The 19,221-nt window shown below is 48.8% G+C and overlaps 3 protein-coding genes across 5 annotated transcripts; 1 reads left to right on the forward strand and 2 right to left on the reverse strand.

Annotated features, from left to right (window-relative positions):
• Positions 1 to 42: 42 nt before the first annotated feature.
• On the forward strand, positions 43 to 1,733 carry gemin6 (gem (nuclear organelle) associated protein 6; the record flags this gene model as incomplete). 2 transcript variants are annotated; one of them, XM_083906424.1, is made up of 2 exons in its annotated part: positions 43 to 176; positions 1,264 to 1,733. In XM_083906424.1, 2 exons carry the CDS (start codon positions 46 to 48, stop codon positions 1,595 to 1,597), a joined length of 465 nt encoding a protein of 154 aa, XP_083762550.1. In that variant the 3' UTR covers positions 1,598 to 1,733. The 2 variants fall into 2 exon arrangements, with proteins under 2 accessions (XP_083762550.1, XP_083762549.1); XM_083906423.1 differs by having other exon boundaries at positions 46 to 176; positions 1,243 to 1,733.
• Positions 1,734 to 2,641: 908 nt separating this feature from the next.
• Positions 2,642 to 13,297, reverse strand: sos1 (son of sevenless homolog 1; the record flags this gene model as incomplete). Of its 2 annotated transcripts, XM_083906525.1 has the most annotated exons (23): positions 2,642 to 3,079; positions 3,222 to 3,343; positions 4,581 to 4,625; positions 4,746 to 5,019; positions 5,093 to 5,209; positions 5,382 to 5,554; positions 5,638 to 5,755; positions 5,848 to 6,010; positions 6,187 to 6,306; positions 6,422 to 6,638; positions 7,357 to 7,460; positions 7,536 to 7,652; positions 7,768 to 7,849; positions 7,929 to 8,590; positions 10,303 to 10,430; positions 10,640 to 10,738; positions 10,833 to 10,943; positions 11,080 to 11,223; positions 11,294 to 11,503; positions 11,598 to 11,762; positions 12,024 to 12,155; positions 12,767 to 12,892; positions 13,211 to 13,297. In XM_083906525.1, 23 exons carry the CDS (start codon positions 13,295 to 13,297, stop codon positions 2,642 to 2,644), a joined length of 3,954 nt encoding a protein of 1,317 aa, XP_083762651.1. The 2 variants fall into 2 exon arrangements, with proteins under 2 accessions (XP_083762651.1, XP_083762652.1); XM_083906526.1 differs by lacking the exon at positions 4,581 to 4,625.
• A 2,063-nt stretch (positions 13,298 to 15,360) lies between these two features.
• Positions 15,361 to 18,579, reverse strand: tmem178a (transmembrane protein 178a; the record flags this gene model as incomplete). The annotated part of the gene is made up of 4 exons (XM_083906414.1): positions 15,361 to 15,602; positions 16,608 to 16,745; positions 16,903 to 17,016; positions 18,006 to 18,579. 4 exons carry the CDS (start codon positions 18,577 to 18,579, stop codon positions 15,361 to 15,363), a joined length of 1,068 nt encoding a protein of 355 aa, XP_083762540.1.
• Positions 18,580 to 19,221: the final 642 nt, after the last annotated feature.

Below are 19,221 nucleotides of genomic sequence, written 5' to 3' on the forward strand. Positions count from 1 at the left end.
AAGGTCGAGCCGCAGCCGCACAGCCGCAGACGTGCTGCGGTCGTGATGCAGGACGCATGGTCTCACTTAGGTCCGCTGCGCTGGATTCAGTTCGTCAACAAACGAATAAAAGTGACGGCGGGAAAAGATGAAGAGCGCCGCGGCTGGCTCGTGACCGTGGACCCGGTGTCCGCGAGGTAACGTAAAAAAAACATTCGTCTGCGATGACGTCACATACTTAATGTGTTACAGGTTTGAGTGTCGTCACTGAGTCACGTGATTTATCTTTAAAACCGAACGTACAAAGGCTTTTACGGCGTGTGTATATACGGGTATGTATATACGGGTATGTATATACGTATGTATATACGTATATACATACGTGTATGTATATACGTATGTATATAAGTATACATATACGTGTATACGTATGTATATACGTATATGTGTATGTATATACGTATACATATACGTGTACGTATATACGTATACATATACGTGTACGTATATACGTATACATATACGTGTACGTATATACGTATACATATACGTGTACGTATATACGTATACATATACGTGTACGTATATACGTATACGTATATACGTGTACGTATATACGTATACATATACGTGTACGTATATACGTATACATATACGTGTACGTATATACGTATACATATACGTGTACGTATATACGTATACATATACGTGTACGTATATACGTATACATATACGTGTACGTATATACGTATACATATACGTGTACGTATATACGTATACATATACGTGTACGTATATACGTATACATATACGTGTACGTGTATACGTATACGCGTACGTACATACGTATACGTGTATATGTGTATATATATACGTATACATATACGTGTATATGTGTGTATATATATACGTATACATATACGTGTATATGTGTGTATATATATACGTATACATATACGTGTATATGTATATATATATACGTATACATATACGTGTATATGTATATATATATACGTATACATATACGTGTATATGTATATATATACGTATACATATACGTGTATATGTATATACGTATACATATACGTGTATATGTATATACGTATACATATACATATATGTGTATATATATACGTATACATACACATGAAGTCTCTGAACTTTCCTCTTCATGTATGTGAGCTGGGTTAGGGTTACCATTAATAATCAATAATAATCACCAATAACAGATAGAAAGAATAATAATAATCTGTCTCCTCACAGTCTGGTTCTTGTGGACTTCAGGGAGGACGGGAAGACGTCCGTGGACCTGGTGATGGGTCACGCCGTGGAGGAGGTGCAGGTCTTGCAGGAGGCTGACAGTGAGACCTTAGACCGCCTTCAGAACTCCTTGGTCCTCCCAAAGACCTGCAGCCTGGACGCTGAGGAGCTGAGGAGGAGAAGGGGGTTCCTCCAGACCTGGATCCAGAAGAACCGAATCCCAGTGGAGGAGGAGGGGGAGGAGCTGAGGGTGGCAGGGGTCCTGACCATCAGGGCCCCGTACAGACCAGATGATTGTTGTAGCTCCAACCAGATCATTCTGGACCGCATCCAAAAACTGATCCAGAACCTGAATTAGCTTCGTCTCTGAACCACAAACACTCGTCTGTCCTCAGAAGACGCTCCTTATACTTTGAACTGATTGTTACTCTTATTTTGACTGTCTTTATTTTTTACATAACTGTATTTCTTATTAAACCTTTATTTTGACAGTCCACTGTTTAATAACTATTTCCTGTTGATCAGAGTGAAATACCGTCTCTGTGTACTATCAATCCTAGTTGTAGTCGTATCTGTATTAGTAGTACTTGTATCAGTCATATCAGTAGTAGTAGTAGTAGTACTTGTATCTGTAGTAGTCGGACTGTAGTACCGTGTGTCTCAGGACCAGGACTCGTGTCCAGACGCTTCAATGAGCTGGAGATCATCAGTTATTGATCGGCCAACAACAAGAGGCGGAGCTTATATGATCTGACCAATCACAGGCAGTAGAGAAATTAGATTACTAAATAAAGACCAGAACTGGATACAAACACATTTATTCCCTTGTTTTAAAGAAGGCATCATCACTTCTTATTTAACACCATCAACTGTCAAAGACATTAAATCCACCAGAGCCGCTGTGGTCCTGGTTCTGGTCCTGGTTCTGGTCTAGTATCCGAAGGCTGTCGATAATCCAACACCTCAGACTTAAGAGTCCAAATCAGTTTGTCGAGGATTATTCAAAATCCAGTGGCAACACAATCTGGTCCAACCCAGATGTGGTCTCATCAGACCCAGTTCAGACCAGGTCTCAGTTCAGACCAGGTCTCAGTTCAGACCAGGTCTCAGTTCAGACCAGGTCTCAGTTCAGACCAGGTCTCAGTTCAGACCAGGTCTCAGTTCAGACCAGGTCTCAGTTCAGACCAGGTCTCAGTTCAGACCAGGTCTCAGTTCAGACCAGGTCTCAGTTGACAAACAAACAAAAATGACGATCCAATCACAGACAAATGTTCCATCAATGTTATTTCAGATCATCACACGATTGATCACATGATCAGCCTGGATCAGAGCATCCTGATTGGCTGATCCAATCAGCTGTAGTGTTTGCTCATTTAGCCACGCCCCTCCACACAGCCAATGATCACAGTGCAGGGGGTGTGTCCAACAGAGGGGCGTGGCTCAGAGACTCCCTCTTGTAGGTCTTCGGAGGAAGTTTGGGGACAGTGTGTCGGGGGGGCACGGGGGGGCCGTCAAAGGGGACGAGCGAGGACAGCGGCGTCTTCCTGGTCACGGGGGCGGGACTTGGTGTGACAGGGGGAGGCGAGGAGGTTGCAGGGGCGGAGCTTATGGACGATAAGGAGGAAGTTGTGGTAGGGAAAAAAGCCTGAGAATGGAGGTCACAGCGGGGTCGACCCTGAGGAGGGGGAAGGAGGTGCAGAGGAGAACTGAGGGGCTCCCGAGGAGGAAGGGAGGGGGGGCTGTCGGGGGGTGAGGAGGAGGAGGAGTAACGAGAGGGGAGGAGCTTACAAGTGGGCTGACGAGGGGGGACAGCGGGGGGGCTGTCCATCTTTGACATCATCTGTGGACAGAGAGAGACAGAGCTGTCAATCAACTGTCAAACGCATTGTATCCTCTCTGTAACGGTGTCTCTGTAACGGTGTCTCTGTAACTGTGTCTCAGGTGTAACAGTGTAACAGTAACAGTGTAACACAGTCTCTTACCTTAGACGGCGATGACTCAGCAGGAGCTGACTCTGGTCGTCTTCGTGGAGGAACAGGAGGAGGAACAGGAACATCATCTAAACCTCGAGTGAAACTGATCATGGAGGACACTGAGGACGATCCTGAGGGGACACACACACACACGCACACACACACGCACACACACGCACACACACACGCACACACACACGCACACACACACGCACACACACACACACACACAGTTCCTTATATTCTTGTCCTTGAGAGAATGTTAATGCTGATGCTTTAATGAAGACAAACCGTTGCTATGGAAACAGGATAAGACAGGATAAGGAAAAGAGTGTGAGGGGGCGGAGACTTTAAATAATGAATAAAAATTATTCTTAAATAAAAAAAAATAACCATCGTTTGTTACAACAATCCATTTTAAAAATGTCCACAATGATAAAGACCCAAAGACAAAAGGTGCTGAGGACGACAGTCATGTGACTCACAGGTGAACAGTCTCAGGTGAACAGTCAGAGGTGAACAGTCAGACGTGAACAGTCAGACGTGAACAGTCAGACGTTAACAGTCAGACGTGAACAGTCAGACGTGAACAGTCTCAGGTGAACAGTCAGATGTGAACAGTCAGACATGAACAGTCAGACGTTAACAGTCAGAGGTGAACAGTCAGACGTTAACAGTCAGACGTGAACAGTCAGACTTTAACAGTCAGAGGTGAACAGTCAGACGTGAACAGTCAGACGTGAACAGTCTCAGGTGAACAGTCAGATGTGAACAGTCAGACGTGAACAGTCAGAGGTGAACAGTCAGACGTTAACAGTCAGAGGTGAACAGTCAGACGTTAACAGTCAGAGGTGAACAGTCAGACGTGAACAGTCAGAGGTGAACAGTCAGACGTTAACAGTCAGACGTGAACAGTCAGACGTGAACAGTCAGACGTGAACAGTCAGACGTGAACAGTCTCAGGTGAACAGTCAGACGTGAACAGTCAGACGTGAACAGTCAGAGGTGAACAGTCAGACGTGAACAGTCTCAGGTGAACAGTCAGACGTGAACAGTCTCAGGTGAACAGTCAGACGTGAACAGTCTCAGGTGAACAGTCAGACGTGAACAGTCTCAGGTGAACAGTCAGACGTTAACAGTCAGACGTGAACAGTCAGAGGTGAACAGTCAGACGTTAACAGTCAGAGGTGAACAGTCAGACGTGAACAGTCAGACGTGAACAGTCAGACGTGAACAGTCAGAGGTGAACAGTCAGACGTGAACAGTCAGACGTGAACAGTCAGACGTGAACAGTCAGACGTGAACAGTCAGACGTGAACAGTCAGAGGTGAACAGTCAGACGTGAACAGTCAGACGTATCATACTAACGTGGACCGTGAGGCAGAGAGAAAACTGCAAAGATACTGTCGCAGTCTGTGAAAGAGGAGAAACACTGTGAGGAGGAGGAACATGATGAAAATAAACTCTGATCAATCGATTGATTGATTGACCACTGAAACAACATATGTCAGCTGATCAGTGGGCGGGACTTACTGGAGTGGAAGGGGCTGCTGGGACCCTGTGGCGAATCAAAGACGCTGCCTACGTCAGTAGAGCTGGAGGCGGCTGAGGTGGGGGGCGGAGTCAGGGGGGTGCGGGGAGAGTTGGGGGCGGAGACAACGCTCCCTTCGGCCTCAGTGTCGGGAATGCGGCTGTAGCTGATCTTACGGGGCTCGTTCTGCAGTGGTGTCGGGTGTCGCATGGTCCCGGGTTTTGCCGACGTGGGGCGAATCCCTGGAGACTTCAGTGAACAGGTGTATTTCTTCACCTGGACAGAGATGGCAGCATTTAGTCAGCTGACAGAGGGGGAGTGGTTTAAGTTTGGTTACTATGATACTCACAAATCGAGGTAATGATCGGGCATTTCGAGGTTCTATCTCAAGAGATTTGTTGAACAGATAATCTGCGAAATCTTTCTCCGACATGTCGTCCAGTGGGTTCAGGTTCTCAAAGAACTTCTACAGAACAGTCAGAACACAGAGTCAGTCAGAACACAGAACAGTCAGAACACAGAGTCAGTCAGAACAGACAGCACAGTCAGAACAGACAGAACACAGAACAGTCAGAAGACAGAGTCAGTCAGAACAGACAGAACAGTCAGAAGACAGCGGTCCAGTTCCTGGCACTGACCCTGATGTCGTTCTCCACCCTCAGACAGTACGGTTGGTTCTGGTACTGTTGGATCTCTCCCGTGATCTCGGCCACTTTGCGTCTCTTGCTGAAGTTGATCAGGTCTTTTCCGTGGCGGCGCAGGAAGTCGGGGTTTCCCTCCTCCGTCTTCAGGATGTTGGTCAGGTAAATTCCTGTGGACACACAGGTGTGAGAGTCACCTGATGATGCTTTACCTGACAGTGTGAAGGACAGGTGACAATAAAGTGGGTTGTACCAAAGAAGGGCACACAGGGGGGGTTGATGGAGCGCAGCTTAGCTAAGTATTTCTTGTAGTGATCTTCACTCAGCTCATGAGCTTCTTCCAGGATCTTTCTCTGTCGACTTGGAATTTGCTGAAAAAACAAACATCAACATGAGTTTATGTTTATGTGACATCTGCACCTGCAGATCTGGTCTGATGGTGGCGCTGATCAGTTAGTTTTACCTCAAAGGTGTGGTCCAGTCTGTACACAGGTGATGAGTTCATGGCACTGACCACTTCAAGAACGCCGTTAAAGTTATTGAGCTCCTGAAAAACCTGCAGGATCTCGATGATCCGAGAAACCACTGCCACGCGTTCTTCTAGATTCTCCGTCTCTACGATACACCTGTCCAGAGAAACATCGCAGCAGGTGAGACCAGGGTCTACAGGAGAGAGGAGGCTACAGGAGAGAGGAGAGGCTACAGGAGAGAGGCTAGAGGAGAACCATTAGAGTCTACGGGAGAACCTTTAGAGTCTACAGGAGAACCTTTAGAGTCTACAGGAGAACCAGGCTGCAGTTACCTCTCTAACCACAGGGTCAGGTTGGTGGTGTGTCTGATCATCCTCAGCAGGTTTGGAGAGTGAATCTCTTTGTCTTCTTTGGTCCAGACGCTGCCAACAAGTTCTGACGGCTGCACCGACCTTGATGATGTCACACAGGTCAGTGACAGATTACTGGTTAGTAACTGGTTAGTAACTGGTTAGTAAGAGGTGAGAGACAGTTGAACAACATGTGAGTGAAAGGTGAGTGACTCACCTGTAGAAATCAGATTCGAGCAGCGTGAGTTGTCGTCCGATCTCAATGGGGTGAAGGGTCATGAGGTCAAAGGTGTCCGTGTTTCCTGGTTTACAGATGTGCCACTCGATTGGAGGAGGAGAGTTCTGGAAGGTGATGCTGTGACTGGACGCACTCACCTGCTTCTTCCTCTGAATGATCTTTGTGATTGACTCCACCCACTTCCTCATCGCCTTACCTGGAACATATGACATCATCATCATCATCATGTGAAGACTTTTAATCTGTTTTTATTCTTCTTTGTTTTTGTAAAGTGTCCTTGATGTGTGTGTTCAGGTGTGTGTTCAGGTGTATGTGTTCAAGTGTGTGTGTGTGTGTGTGTTCAGGTGTACGTGTTCAAGTGTGTGTGTGTGTGTGTGTGTGTTCAGGTGTGTGTGTTCAGGTGTATGTGTGTGTTCAGGTGTGTGTGTGTGTGTGTGTGCAGGTGTATGTGTTCAGGTATGTGTGTGTGTGTGGGGGTCCATGTGTGTGTGTGTGTGTTCAGGTGTGTGTGTGTGTGTGGGTCCAGGTGTGTGTGTGTGTTCAGGTGTGTGTGTGTGTGTGTGTTCAGGTGTATGTGTTCAGGTATGTGTGTGTGTGTGGGTCCATGTGTGTGTGTGTGTGTGTGTTCAGGTGTGTGTGTGTGTGTTCAGGTGTGTGTGTGTGTGGGTCCAGGTGTGTGTGTGTGTGGGTCCAGGTGTGTGTGTGTGTGTGTCCAGGTGTGTGTGTGTGTGTGTGTCTAGGTGTGTGTGTGTGTGTGTGTCCAGGTGGTTGTGTGTGTGTGTGTGTGTGTGTGTGTTCAGGTGTGTGTGGGTCCAGGTGTGTGAATGTGTGTGTCCAGGTGTGTGTGTGTGTGTGGGTCGGGGTGTGTGTGTGTGTGTGTCCAGGTGTGTGTATGTGTGTGTGTGTGTTCACACCTCTCACAGAGCAGATGAACTCCTCCAGTTGTCTCAGCAGATCAGAATCTCTCTCAAAGTCGTAGAAGTGATGCTCCACCCAGTGACGACACACATTTAACACCCTAAGAGAGAAGGGGGATTAGGACTAGGACCAGGACCAGGACCAGGACCAGGATCTATGAACCAGAGTCTTGTACCTGAGCTGAACCGGTTGTACAAACTCTTTCCTGAAGCGTTTCAGTTCAGCACTCAGCAGCTGTTCTCCTCCCTCCATCTGGTCCACATTGTTCAGTCGTGGCTCCGGAATTTCAAACCTGAAAATCCCAGACCAGACCAGAACTATCAGAACCTTAATTCTAACATGATCACTTATCAGTTATTGATCAATTAGACCAGATGGCTGATTGGTCTGCACTCATGTGAACTCACCTCTCCATGAGCAAGTCCAGCAGCTCCTGAGGTTTACAGAAAGACCTGTAGGTGGTGAGGAAGGTCCGCACGAAGTTAGGATCTGAGGGAGCAGAGAAACCAGGTCAACACAGGTCAACAAAGACCATCCTGTTCTTCTGCTGGACCTAACAAGTCCTCACCTGCGTACATGTGGAAGGTCAACCTCTCGATCAGCTTCAGGACCGTCCCTGCTTTGATGATAGGGATCCCAGACTTGGACTGTACGTTCTCCTCAAACACAACGTTCTCATCAGAGTCTGGTTCAGCAAAGCAGTATAAGTCAGTGCAGGGAAGCCTCATGTGCTCCTCCTTCTCCTCCTGCAGCATGGCTGAGTCCAGCATACGCTCCAGTGTGCTGCGATACTGCAGTGAGATCAGCGCTGCCATCCAGCCGTTCTTCTCCTCTGCAGACTTTGCAGCAAACACCACGCTGTTTCCATCCTTCTGGATGATCTCGAAGGCGTGTCGGTACTCGCCCTCCTTGTCGTCCTTGTCGTTGATCTGAACTTTTCTCATGAAGAACTTCTCCTTCAGCCGGTACTCGGCCGCCGAGCTGGCACCGGGGAGTCGCGGCGGGCCGTGGTTGGGTTTGCAGCAGATCATCAGGCCATCGAACAGGAAGATGTGGCGCTCATGTTTGGCCCCGACTCGCGTCAGCGTACCCTCCATGATGAACTCGTTACAGCACTGACCGATGTCCTTTCCTTCCCAGCCATCGATGTTCTTCTGGATCTCATTCATCTTCTTGATGGCGAGCTGCTTCCCCTTCATCTGGTGGCTGTAGAAGCGACAAGCCGACTCACTGAGGAGGAACAAACATTATTATTATCTTTATTCTAACCTCTCCTGCCAGAATCATCAACACTAGAAAACCATCTCTAGTGTCTTCATGTGTCATGTTGTGATTTGACCTAACGACATGAACATGGAGCTGAACCCCTACACTTCACACAGTGGACTGATCCTTTATTCTACACCAGTTCAGACCAGTCACTGTTTCAGCTGATCACTAATCAGTTTAAACATAAATCCCTGAGGTATGTTAGCACACTGTTTCAAAACTGCCCCCCCCCCCCACACACACACACAAACACCAGCCCAGTGCTCCTGGTTCACTATATCATATTTCCTCCTCAACTCTTTATACGTGACACACAAACCAGTGACTTGTAAAGCAATTCTTTATATTTTTTCAGGATTAACTTTAATCTACACTTGGTGGTTGTTGGCTTTAATTCTTGTGTCGGACGTCGCGATCATGAATCTTCAGTGACGACTCTCGATGGCCGGCAGTCTGATGACATCATGCCTCGTATCAGCTCAGCTCGCTTGGAACCTCAACAGAGCAGGAAGTCAAAGAGGTACCAGGTACCAGGGTTAGCACTGCTGGGTTAGGGGTTAGCACTGATGGGTTAGGGGTTAGCACTGATGGGTTAGGGGTTAGCACTGATGGGTTAGCACTGATGGTAAGGGTTAGCACTGATGGGTTAGCGCTAGCACTGATGGGTTAGGGTTAGCACTGATGGTAAGGGTAAGCACTGATGGGTTAGGGTTAGCACTGATGGTAAGGGTAAGCACTGATGGGTTAGGGTTAGCACTGATGGTAAGGGTTAGCACTGATAGAAAACAACGTGGAAAACCTCCTCTAACCCCCCCCACATCAGCCCAGTGCTCCTCTACAGTGAGCTGAAACAAAGAAATCACAGTGGTCACCTACGTCTTCATGTCCACCTGTCAATCATGGTCCATGTCCACCTGTCAATCATGGTCCATGTCCTCAGTTACAAACCAAACTTTTCTCCTGATTTTTCTTCTCGTTCGAACAGAGAACAGAGAACAATGAGCTGCTCACAAGCTCCGCCCACATATGACGCTACTTCATCCTGAAAGAGCGCACACACACACACACACACACACACACACACACACAACCTGTGACCCTGAGTGCCCCCCCCCCCCCACACACACACACACAGACTATAATAGACCAGGATGGGCGGAGTCAACACAGTGTGTTTGTACAGAGTGTTTATGTGACCTTTTTAAACCTGTGAAAACAGCAGGTCCTCACGAGGACAGGACAACCTGATGTTAGACACACACAGAGGGACAGAGAGAGAGAGAGAGACAGAGACGGGGGCTGAACAGGCTGTGGGAGGGGTCCTTGATGATGACAGGCTCTGGGTGCAAAGTGTTTCTGGTAAATGTGCAGTTCCTGAAGCACACAGTGATGGCGCTGTAAGGAGACTGATATATACTGATATGAAGACACAGGTCTCTGTGGCGTCTGATGGGCTTGACCCTGACTTGGCAGAGCATTTAACCCTGGAGGTCAGAGGTCAGAGGTCACCTGCACCCAGCGATCCTGACGTTCTTCTGCTGACCTGAACACTGTGTAATATTCTCAGGAAGTGAGGAGGTCAGGACCAGAGAGTTCAGGACCAGAGAGGACCAGAGAGTTCAAGACCAGAGAGTGTGTGTGTGTGTGTGTGTGTGTGTGTGTGTGTGTGTTACCTGAGCCTCCTCTTGGCCACGCCCCTGGAGCAGATCCTCTCCATGCTGCTCTGGAGGTTGAGCAGAGCAGTGATGGCCTGTTTCAGACACTCTTTATCCTCCTCGTCCTCACTCTTCTCCTCCAGTTGCTATGGAAACAGGAAACACAGCTTAACATTCAAACCAGTCCAGACCAGGTCTACACCAGTCCAGACCAGGTCTACACCAGTCCAGACCAGGTCTGCAGTCAGGATGTGCAGCTGAAGACGTGGTTCAAGTTTTATTGAACTGGTTACAGGCTTCATACACGAGACTGATTGATTGATTGATTGATTGATTGATTGACTGATTGTCTCACCTTGAGGATGTCAAACAGGTGCAGACAGTGGTAAACCGGTGTGAGCAGCAGTCTGGGAAGAACATACTGAACGGCCTCTTTAAATCCTTCACAGATGGACTGAAGAGATAGAGAGAAGGGGGGGGGGGGGTGAGAGACTGAGGGAAAGTAACCAGCAACAGTACTGATCCCTCCCCCAAGGGGCGGGGCTTACCTGCAGGTGAAAGGCAGCTCCAGGCTTGGTCACCTGACTGAGGAAGTGTTCATGGAAACCAGAGCGGAGAACGTCCTGAGTGTAGGACTCATAGGGGTCAAAGGCCAATTCCTGTCACACACACACACACACACCTCAGAGAAGATGACCACAGCCAGGAGACAATGACCAACACACACACACACACACACACACACACACACACACACACAGACACAGACACACAGAGAGACACATATACACTAACCTCAGCCAGGTCTTCAAAGCAGTTCCCCACCAGAGGATGAGGAGCTCCTTCATCAGTCATCTCCACTGTGTCTTCAATCAAACCCAGAAGTTTCACAGTGACTTCATGGATGTCCACGATTCTACTGAAGACACTGTCCACGTCCTGAAGACATGAAAGACACTGAAGACACTGTCCAGGTGGTGAAGACATGGATGATGGTGAAGACACTCACGTGTTGAGAGTAGAGCATGGTGCTGGAGGTGAAAGGTTCTCTGAAGACTTTGATCACCAGGTTCAGTTGTCTCACGTACTGACGAGCGTCCGACATGAAGCTGCGAACGAGGTCGTAGTAACTCTGCTCCTCATTGGCTGACGGCTCCTCGTCCATCAGAGGAAAACCACTCATGTCCTCCTCGTCCTGGTGGAACATGTCCATCAACACCTGCAACAGGTGACACACACACACACACACAGGTGAGACACGGTGTGTATATTTATGTACGTGTGTGTGTGTGTGTGTGTGTGTGTGTGTGTACCTTGTCTGCACACATGGCCACTGTGATGTCCTGCTGTGAGATCTCGTAGTGGCGAATGTTTCGTACATAATTCCCAGCGAGCTTCAGGATGTCTGCAGAGATGTACTCCAACACTGCTACGATGTATACTGACACCTGGTGGTCAATCTTATATCCCAGCACCTCCTGAAACAGCAAACATGTTCATGTGTTTGTGTGTCATGATGTCAGTGATGATGTCATCACAGTGGTGATGATGTCATCACAGTGATGATGATGTCATCACAGTGATGATGATAATGTCATCACAGTGATGATGATAATGTCATCACAGTGATGATGATAATGTCATCACCGTGATGATGATAATGTCATCACCGTGATGATGATAATGTCATCACCGTGATGATGATAATGTCATCACCGTGATGATGATAATGTCATCACCTTGAGCAGAGGGTGGATCTTCTCCACAGGCAGAGCCAGAGGATTCCTCCTCTTCCTCTTCTCGATGGCAGCCTGAGCATCAGCGATCGCCCACTTATCGATCGGGTGAGGAAAACTCTTCTGGACTCTCTCCTGAGGCCGGAGAGACAGGACAGGTGAGACGGGTGAGACAGGTGAGACAGGACAGGTGAGACGGGTGAGACAGGACAGGTGAGATGGGTGAGACAGGACAGGTGAGACGGGTGAGACAGGTGAGACAGGACAGGTGAGACAGGACAGGTGAGACGGGTGAGACAGGTGAGACGGGTGAGACAGGTGAGACAGGACAGGTGAGATGGGTGAGACAGGTGAGACAGGACAGGTGAGACAGGTGAGACGGGTGAGACAGGACAGGTGAGACAGGTGAGACAGGACAGGTGAGACGGGTGAGACAGGACAGGTGAGACGGGTGAGACAGGACAGGTGAGATGGGTGAGACAGGACAGGTGAGACAGGTGAGACGGGTGAGACAGGCCAGGTGAGACAGGTGAGACTGGACAGGTGTGTGTGTGTCTCTCTCTGTGTGTTTGTTTGTGTGTGTGTGTCTCCGTGTGTGTGTGTCTCCGTGTGTGTGTGTGTGTCCGTGTGTGTGTCTCCGTGTGTGAGTGTGTCTCCGTGTGTGTGTGTGTGTGTGTCTCCGTGTGTGAGTGTGTCTCCGTGTGTGTGTGTGTGTGTGTGTGTGTGTCTCCGTGTGCGTGTGTCACCTCCACATCTTGAACACTCCTTGGTTGAGCCTGACACAACAGACTGAGCAGCAGCAGGATCAGCTCCTCTATGTACTGCAGCGCCTCCTGCTGGGACACCAGGTTAGGATGGACCTGATTCAGCACCTTTAACACACACACACACACAGAGAGAGAGAGAGAGAGAGACACACACACACAGACACACAGTGAGTGAGTGAATGAATGAATGAGTGAATGTGTGAGTGAATGAGTGAGTGAATGAATTAGTGAGTGAGTGAGTGAATGAGTGAGTGAGTGAATTAATTAGTGAATGAATGAGTGAGTGAATGAGTGAATTAATGAGTGAACGAATAAGTGAATGAATTATTGAGTGAATGAGTGAGTGAGTGAATGAATGAGTGAATGAATAAGTGAATGAATAAGTGAATGAGTGAATGAGTGAGTGAATGAATGAGTGAATACCTTCTCCAGTGAAGACACTAACAATCCTCTCCATTTCGGTGCATTTTCCTCATTAAAGAAATCATACTGCAGCTGCGCCGCCTGCATGACTGCTGCCGCTGCCGCCGCGTCTGCCGCCGCGTCTGCCGCTGCCGCCGCCGCCGCCGCGTCTGCGGTGTGTGCGGGTCTGAGCGCCGCACGCACGGATCGCGGTTCACATGAACGCAGCGCGGGTGTGTGCGGGTCCAGCGGGGGCGGCTCGTGCCTTCACAACAGCTGTCGTCACTGTGAACATCATTGGCCGCTGTGCGCAGGCCACGCGCCACCAGATGTTCCGCAGCTAACTGTTAGCTCCTCAGCTAGCTGCTAACTGTAGGAGGAGTTCCGTTTACCGGGACATGACCGTGGTCGTTAACCGGTCATAGTGACGGTGCCGGTTAGCCTGTTAGCATGGAGTCCATCAGCTAACGTTAGCAGCAGAGTAAAGTGATGGAGAGTAACCGGGTTATCGCTGTGAATCAGTATAAAATGTTAGCTTAGCTTCGGCTCCGTCCCCCGGTGTGTCTCACACAGCAGCGCCGGTCAGTGGCTCTGATCGCCGGGTGGTCACGGTCTCACCGCCGGTCAACGTCGGTCACCGTCAGTCACCGACAAACGCTGCTCGTTGACAATCTTCTTGTGTGCGGTAAAGTCTGCGGAGCATCCGCGCATGCGCACCAAGCTGGCCCTGTCGGACCCATGGATGTAGCTCCGCCCCCTCTGCCCTGGTGGCCACTGTGGGTACTGCAATAAAAAATACTCATGAGCCCAAACAGAAATTTTCCCATTGACCGCAATAGTAAAAGAGACCCGTGTAAAAGAGTCCACAGAACATCTGGAGACACGGACACGGGCTTTTATACATATTTATATTCTATATTGTTAATTCATGGAGTTTCATGTTTGAAGAACATTCCTAAAGGCCATAAAAAGCCCAGACAAATCTTATTTCCCAGAGTGACGTCACAGCCGTGCACGCGCACAGCCAAGCGCGGTCATGTGACGTCTCGGGAGCGGCGCAACTGTTAGCGAACGTACATGAAAACTTTATGAGAAATGTGAATAAATGAGGGGGTTTAGTTTATTTCTTTTAAATATTATGACAAAGCAGGTTTTAGTTGTTTATTCGTCGCTCATTAACATTTATTTTCAAACTTATTATCGATGTATTAACTAAAACAGTGTTCATTTGTGAAAGAGACTGAATCTGATCATGTCATTATTTATTTATATGTCAACAACTACAGTGTCCAGCAGGGGGCGATGTTGTTCAAACCTGATTTCACTTCATCCAAAACACATTGAATCAGTAGAAACTGGACTTCATTCATTCATCGTGGACCGATCCATCGTGGACCGATCCATCGTGGACCGCTCCATCCACAACAAGGTCAAACATGGGTTAATTCACCGCTTCATGGCTTTGGACAGAGGGACGAACAGAGAGAACCTGGCAACCCTGCTGTGAGGCAACCGTGTGAGTATTGTAGTTTTTCTGGGTAAATCTTGAAGTCCAGTGTGTGTGTGTGTGTTCTGGTGACGTCACACCTGAAGAGGCGGAGCAGCTGATTGTCAAATGTGTTTATTAATCATTGAGATGCACATCTACAAAGAGGGCGTGGTTATCTCAGCCCCTCCCACAGGACCTACAATCTCAGACCCGCCCACAACACTTTAATAAATAACATTCTGATCTAATGAGTTTATATTTGACTCTGTGATGAAGACACTTATATGGTCACATGTCCTCACCACAGTCACATTCATATATTTATATACATACTATATATATATATACTGTATATATACACACACATGTACACACTGAGAAGAGCTAAAAGCTTCTGACCTGCTTCAGCAGGAGATACAGACACGTGCAACATCACGCCTCAGGTTCAAAGGTCAAAGGTCAGGTTCAAAGGTCACATAGGGAAAGTGGGTGGAGCTTGAAAACATCTGTACATCTGCTGAGTCTCACGAAACAAAACAAGTCAATATTTACAGAAAATGGCGTGTGTGTGTGTGTGTCCACATCATAAACATTAGCATTGTGAAAGTCATCAGGGGGCGCTGTTTCATCTGTCCATGACTCTGAAAGCCCCGCCCACTTGCTGCTCCCGCCCACAGGCGTTTCAAACGGACGACTCGCGGGCGGTCTTGGAGCGCAGCGCTCCAGCACGACTCAGGAAGGGAAAGGTGGTTCCGAGGCAGCCGGACGCCACGCTCAAACCCAGACTGACCCAGGCGCAGCAGATGGACCAACCGTAACCATGGTCCACGTCCGCCGGCAGACCGTAGATGAACGGCGGTTTCCTGGAGAGGTCGTAGGTCACGCTGGCTGCGTATGTGCACAAAGAGATGGTGCAGAAGATTCCTGAGGACAAAGCAGAGACCTGAGAGGACACCTTAAGGACGTCAATGTGTCCAACATGTGTCTGTCCAACCAAATGTCCCTCATCTGAAGTAAGCTAACTCATGTCCAGAATGTCCCTCGACCTGCTGTCCATGATGCTCATCTGACATGATGCTAATCTGACATGATGCTCATCTGACATGATGCTCATCTGACAGGATGCTCATCTGACATGATGCTAATCTGACATGATCCTCATCTGACAGGATGCTCATCTGACATGATGCTAATATGACAGGATGCTCATCTGACATGATGCTCATCTGACAGGATGCTCATCTGACATGATGCTCATCTGACAGGATGCTCATCTGACATGATGCTCATCTGACATGATGCTCATCTGACATGATGCTCATCTGACATGATGCTAATATGACAGGATGCTCATCTGACATGATGCTAATCTGACAGGATGCTCATCTGACATGATGCTCATCTGACAGGATGCTCATCTGACATGATGCTCATCTGACATGATGCTAATATGACAGGATGCTCATCTGACATGATGCTCATCTGACAGGATGCTCATCTGACATGATGCTCATCTGACATGATGCTAATCTGACATGATGCTCATCTGACATGATGCTCATCTGACAGGATGCTCATCTGACATGATGCTCATCTGACATGATGCTCATCTGACAGGATGCTCATCTGACATGATGCTAATATGACAGGATGCTCATCTGACATGATGCTCATCTGACATGATGCTAATATGACAGGATGCTCATCTGACATGATGCTAATCTGACATGATGCTCATCTGACATGATGCTCATCTGACATGATGCTCATCTGACAGGATGCTCATCTGACATGATGCTAATATGACAGGATGCTCATCTGACATGATGCTAATCTGACATGATGCTAATCTGACAGGAAGCGTCCTGTTGTTGTGGTCCCTGCCTGTGAGCAGCAGAGGGCGCTGGTGGACAGATGGAGGTGAGTTACCTGCCATGAGGAAGAGCAGCCCGGACACGTGCTGAGTCAGACTTTCCTCCCAGAAGAACCCGACCGACGCCACGATGCTGCCGCACAACAGGACGGCCGCCGCCATTCCCAGGAAACCTGCAGTGATGCGGCGCAGGTCTGCACACACACACACACACACACACACACACACACACACACACACAGAAGTTGATTAACCATTCTTTTAAATAAGTGTGTTATTTGGATTAAAATGACTCTAATGTGGACAGACTGTGTGTGTGTGTGTGTGTGTGTGTGTGTGTGTGTGTCTTACGCAGCAGGTGCCACTCGTCCTGCTGAATCGTCCTCGTCAGGTTCAGTGGGATGTTCCTTAATCTGATTGGCTGAGAGAAATGATATTTGACAGCTGTGCAGCGGTCAGCGATACCTGAGGACACAGGTGAGGACACAGGTGAGGACACAGGTGAGGACACAGGTGAAGACACAGAGGACGACACAGAGGACGACACAGAGGACGACACAGGTGAGGACACAGGTGAGGACACAGGTGAGGACACAGGTGAGGACACAGGTGAAGACACAGGTGAAGACACAGGTGAAGACACAGGTGAGGACACAGGTGAAGACACATAGGACACAGGTGAGGACACAAGTGAGGACACAGGTGAAGACACAGGTGAGGACACAGGTGAAGACACAGGTGAGGACACAGGTGAAGACACAGGTGAGGACACAGGTGAAGACACAGAGGACACAGGTGAGGACACAGGTGAGGACACAGGTGAGGACACAGGTGAGGACACAGGTGAGGACAGGTGAAGACACAGGACACAGGTGAAGACAGGTGAGGACACAGGTGAGGACACAGGTGAGGACAGGTGAAGACAGGACACAGGTGAAGACAGGTGAGGACACAGGTGAGGACAGGTGAGGACACAGAGGACATAGGTGAGACAGTGGCAAACACTCGTGTGTCTGGTGTCCCCAGCAGAGGGCGCTGCTGCAGAGTTTCTCTCAGGACAAAAACAAATGTTACATCTTATTTTGACAGACTGAAGAAAACACCTTTGTTCTTTTATTTTGAAATTAGAACCTGTATGAAAGTCTGTGAAAGGAGGAAGTGACCCTTTGTTCGTGTGTGTTTTAATACATGTGTGTGTGTTAATGCGTGTGTGTTAATGCGCGTGTGTGTTAATACGCGTGTGTTAATGCGTGCGTGTGTGTTAATACATGTGTGTGTGTTAATGCGTGTGTGTTAATGCGTGTGTGTGTGCGTGTGTTAATACATGTGTGTGTTAATGCGTGTGCGTGTGTGTGTGTTAATACGTGTGTGTGTGTGTGCGTGTGTTGATACATGTGTGTGTTAATACCTGTGTGTGTGTGTGTGTGTGTGTGTGTGTGTGTGTGTGTGTGTACCTCGGTGGATGAGTTTATCTATATCCGGGTCCATGTCAGTGAAGTAACATTTCCTCCAGAGTCCAGAGTGAGTAGAGAACAGTGGTCTTCCACACTCGCTCTCCAGAATTCCCATTCCCAGAATCGCTCTCCAGTTTTCCAGCAGCTCCTCCTCTCTGCTCCCGACATGAACGGGCTTCATCAGCGCTACGTCCCGGTGCCGGGCCCCGCCGCCTCCTCCTCCTCCGCCGCCTCCTCCGCCTCCTCCTCCTCCGCCTCCGGTGTCCACCAGCGGCAGATGATAGATCGGCATCTCGCGGTTCTTCTGGTCGTTGGAGTCGGAACCGTGGCGGTCGCAGTTGTCCTTGTGTCGCCGGGTGTCAGTCTCATACCAGTGGTCGGTGGAGATGGCGGTGACCAACAGCACGAGCGACGTGACGCTGAGCGCGAGGCTCACCGCGGACACCGTCACCGTCACCGGCCGGGCTCGTTCCATGGTCGGAACATGGACCGAACCGCACCCGGTCCCGGCGCTGGTCCCGGTCCCGGTGCCGGTCCCGGCCTGCTTTGTGTCGCTGTGTCCGTTACTGAGCATCTTCTGCAGCCATCCTCGCTCCCGTCAGCCGCTCCCGTGACGGACGCTCGGTGCCGCGTCAAGGTGAACGCAGGTAGCGCGCAGCAGCAGCGGAAACCCACCGGAAGCTCTTTCAAAATAAAACAGATGGCTTCTTCCGGTGTGTCGTGTCTCGTCCAGAGAAATAATCTTTTATTTAGAGACAAAGTCAAAGACACGACGACGACCTGGTGACTGAGGCATCATGGGAAATCTGAGGTGACTGAAAAAAGAGAAAGTTTGTCCATTAACGTGATCAATAATTCAGACGCTTCCTGTAACACAACTCTCCTCCTGTGTGTGTGTGTTTGTGTGTGTGTGAGAATCTAAAGCACAGATTGTTGATGGAAACCGGAGCAATCACTCTGTCACTATTCAGTGAGGCAGAGGTCGAAGGTCAGAGGCAGAGTGATTCAGCACAAACTGTACAGATCAATGTGTGTGTGTGTGTGTGTGCGCGTCATTAACAGTCTGATCATCTGCAGCTGCAGCAGAACAAGATCACACTGTGTTTAAGTAGAGAGAGAGAGAGAGAGAGAGAGAGAGAGAGAGAGAGAGAGAGAGAGAGAGAGAGAGAGAGAGAGAGAGAGAGAGAGAGAGAGAGAGAGAGAGAGAGAGAGAGAG

Source organism: Microchirus variegatus (assembly GCF_963457635.1).
Source record: "Microchirus variegatus genome assembly, chromosome: 19".
NCBI classification, from domain to species: domain Eukaryota; kingdom Metazoa; phylum Chordata; class Actinopteri; order Pleuronectiformes; family Soleidae; genus Microchirus; species Microchirus variegatus.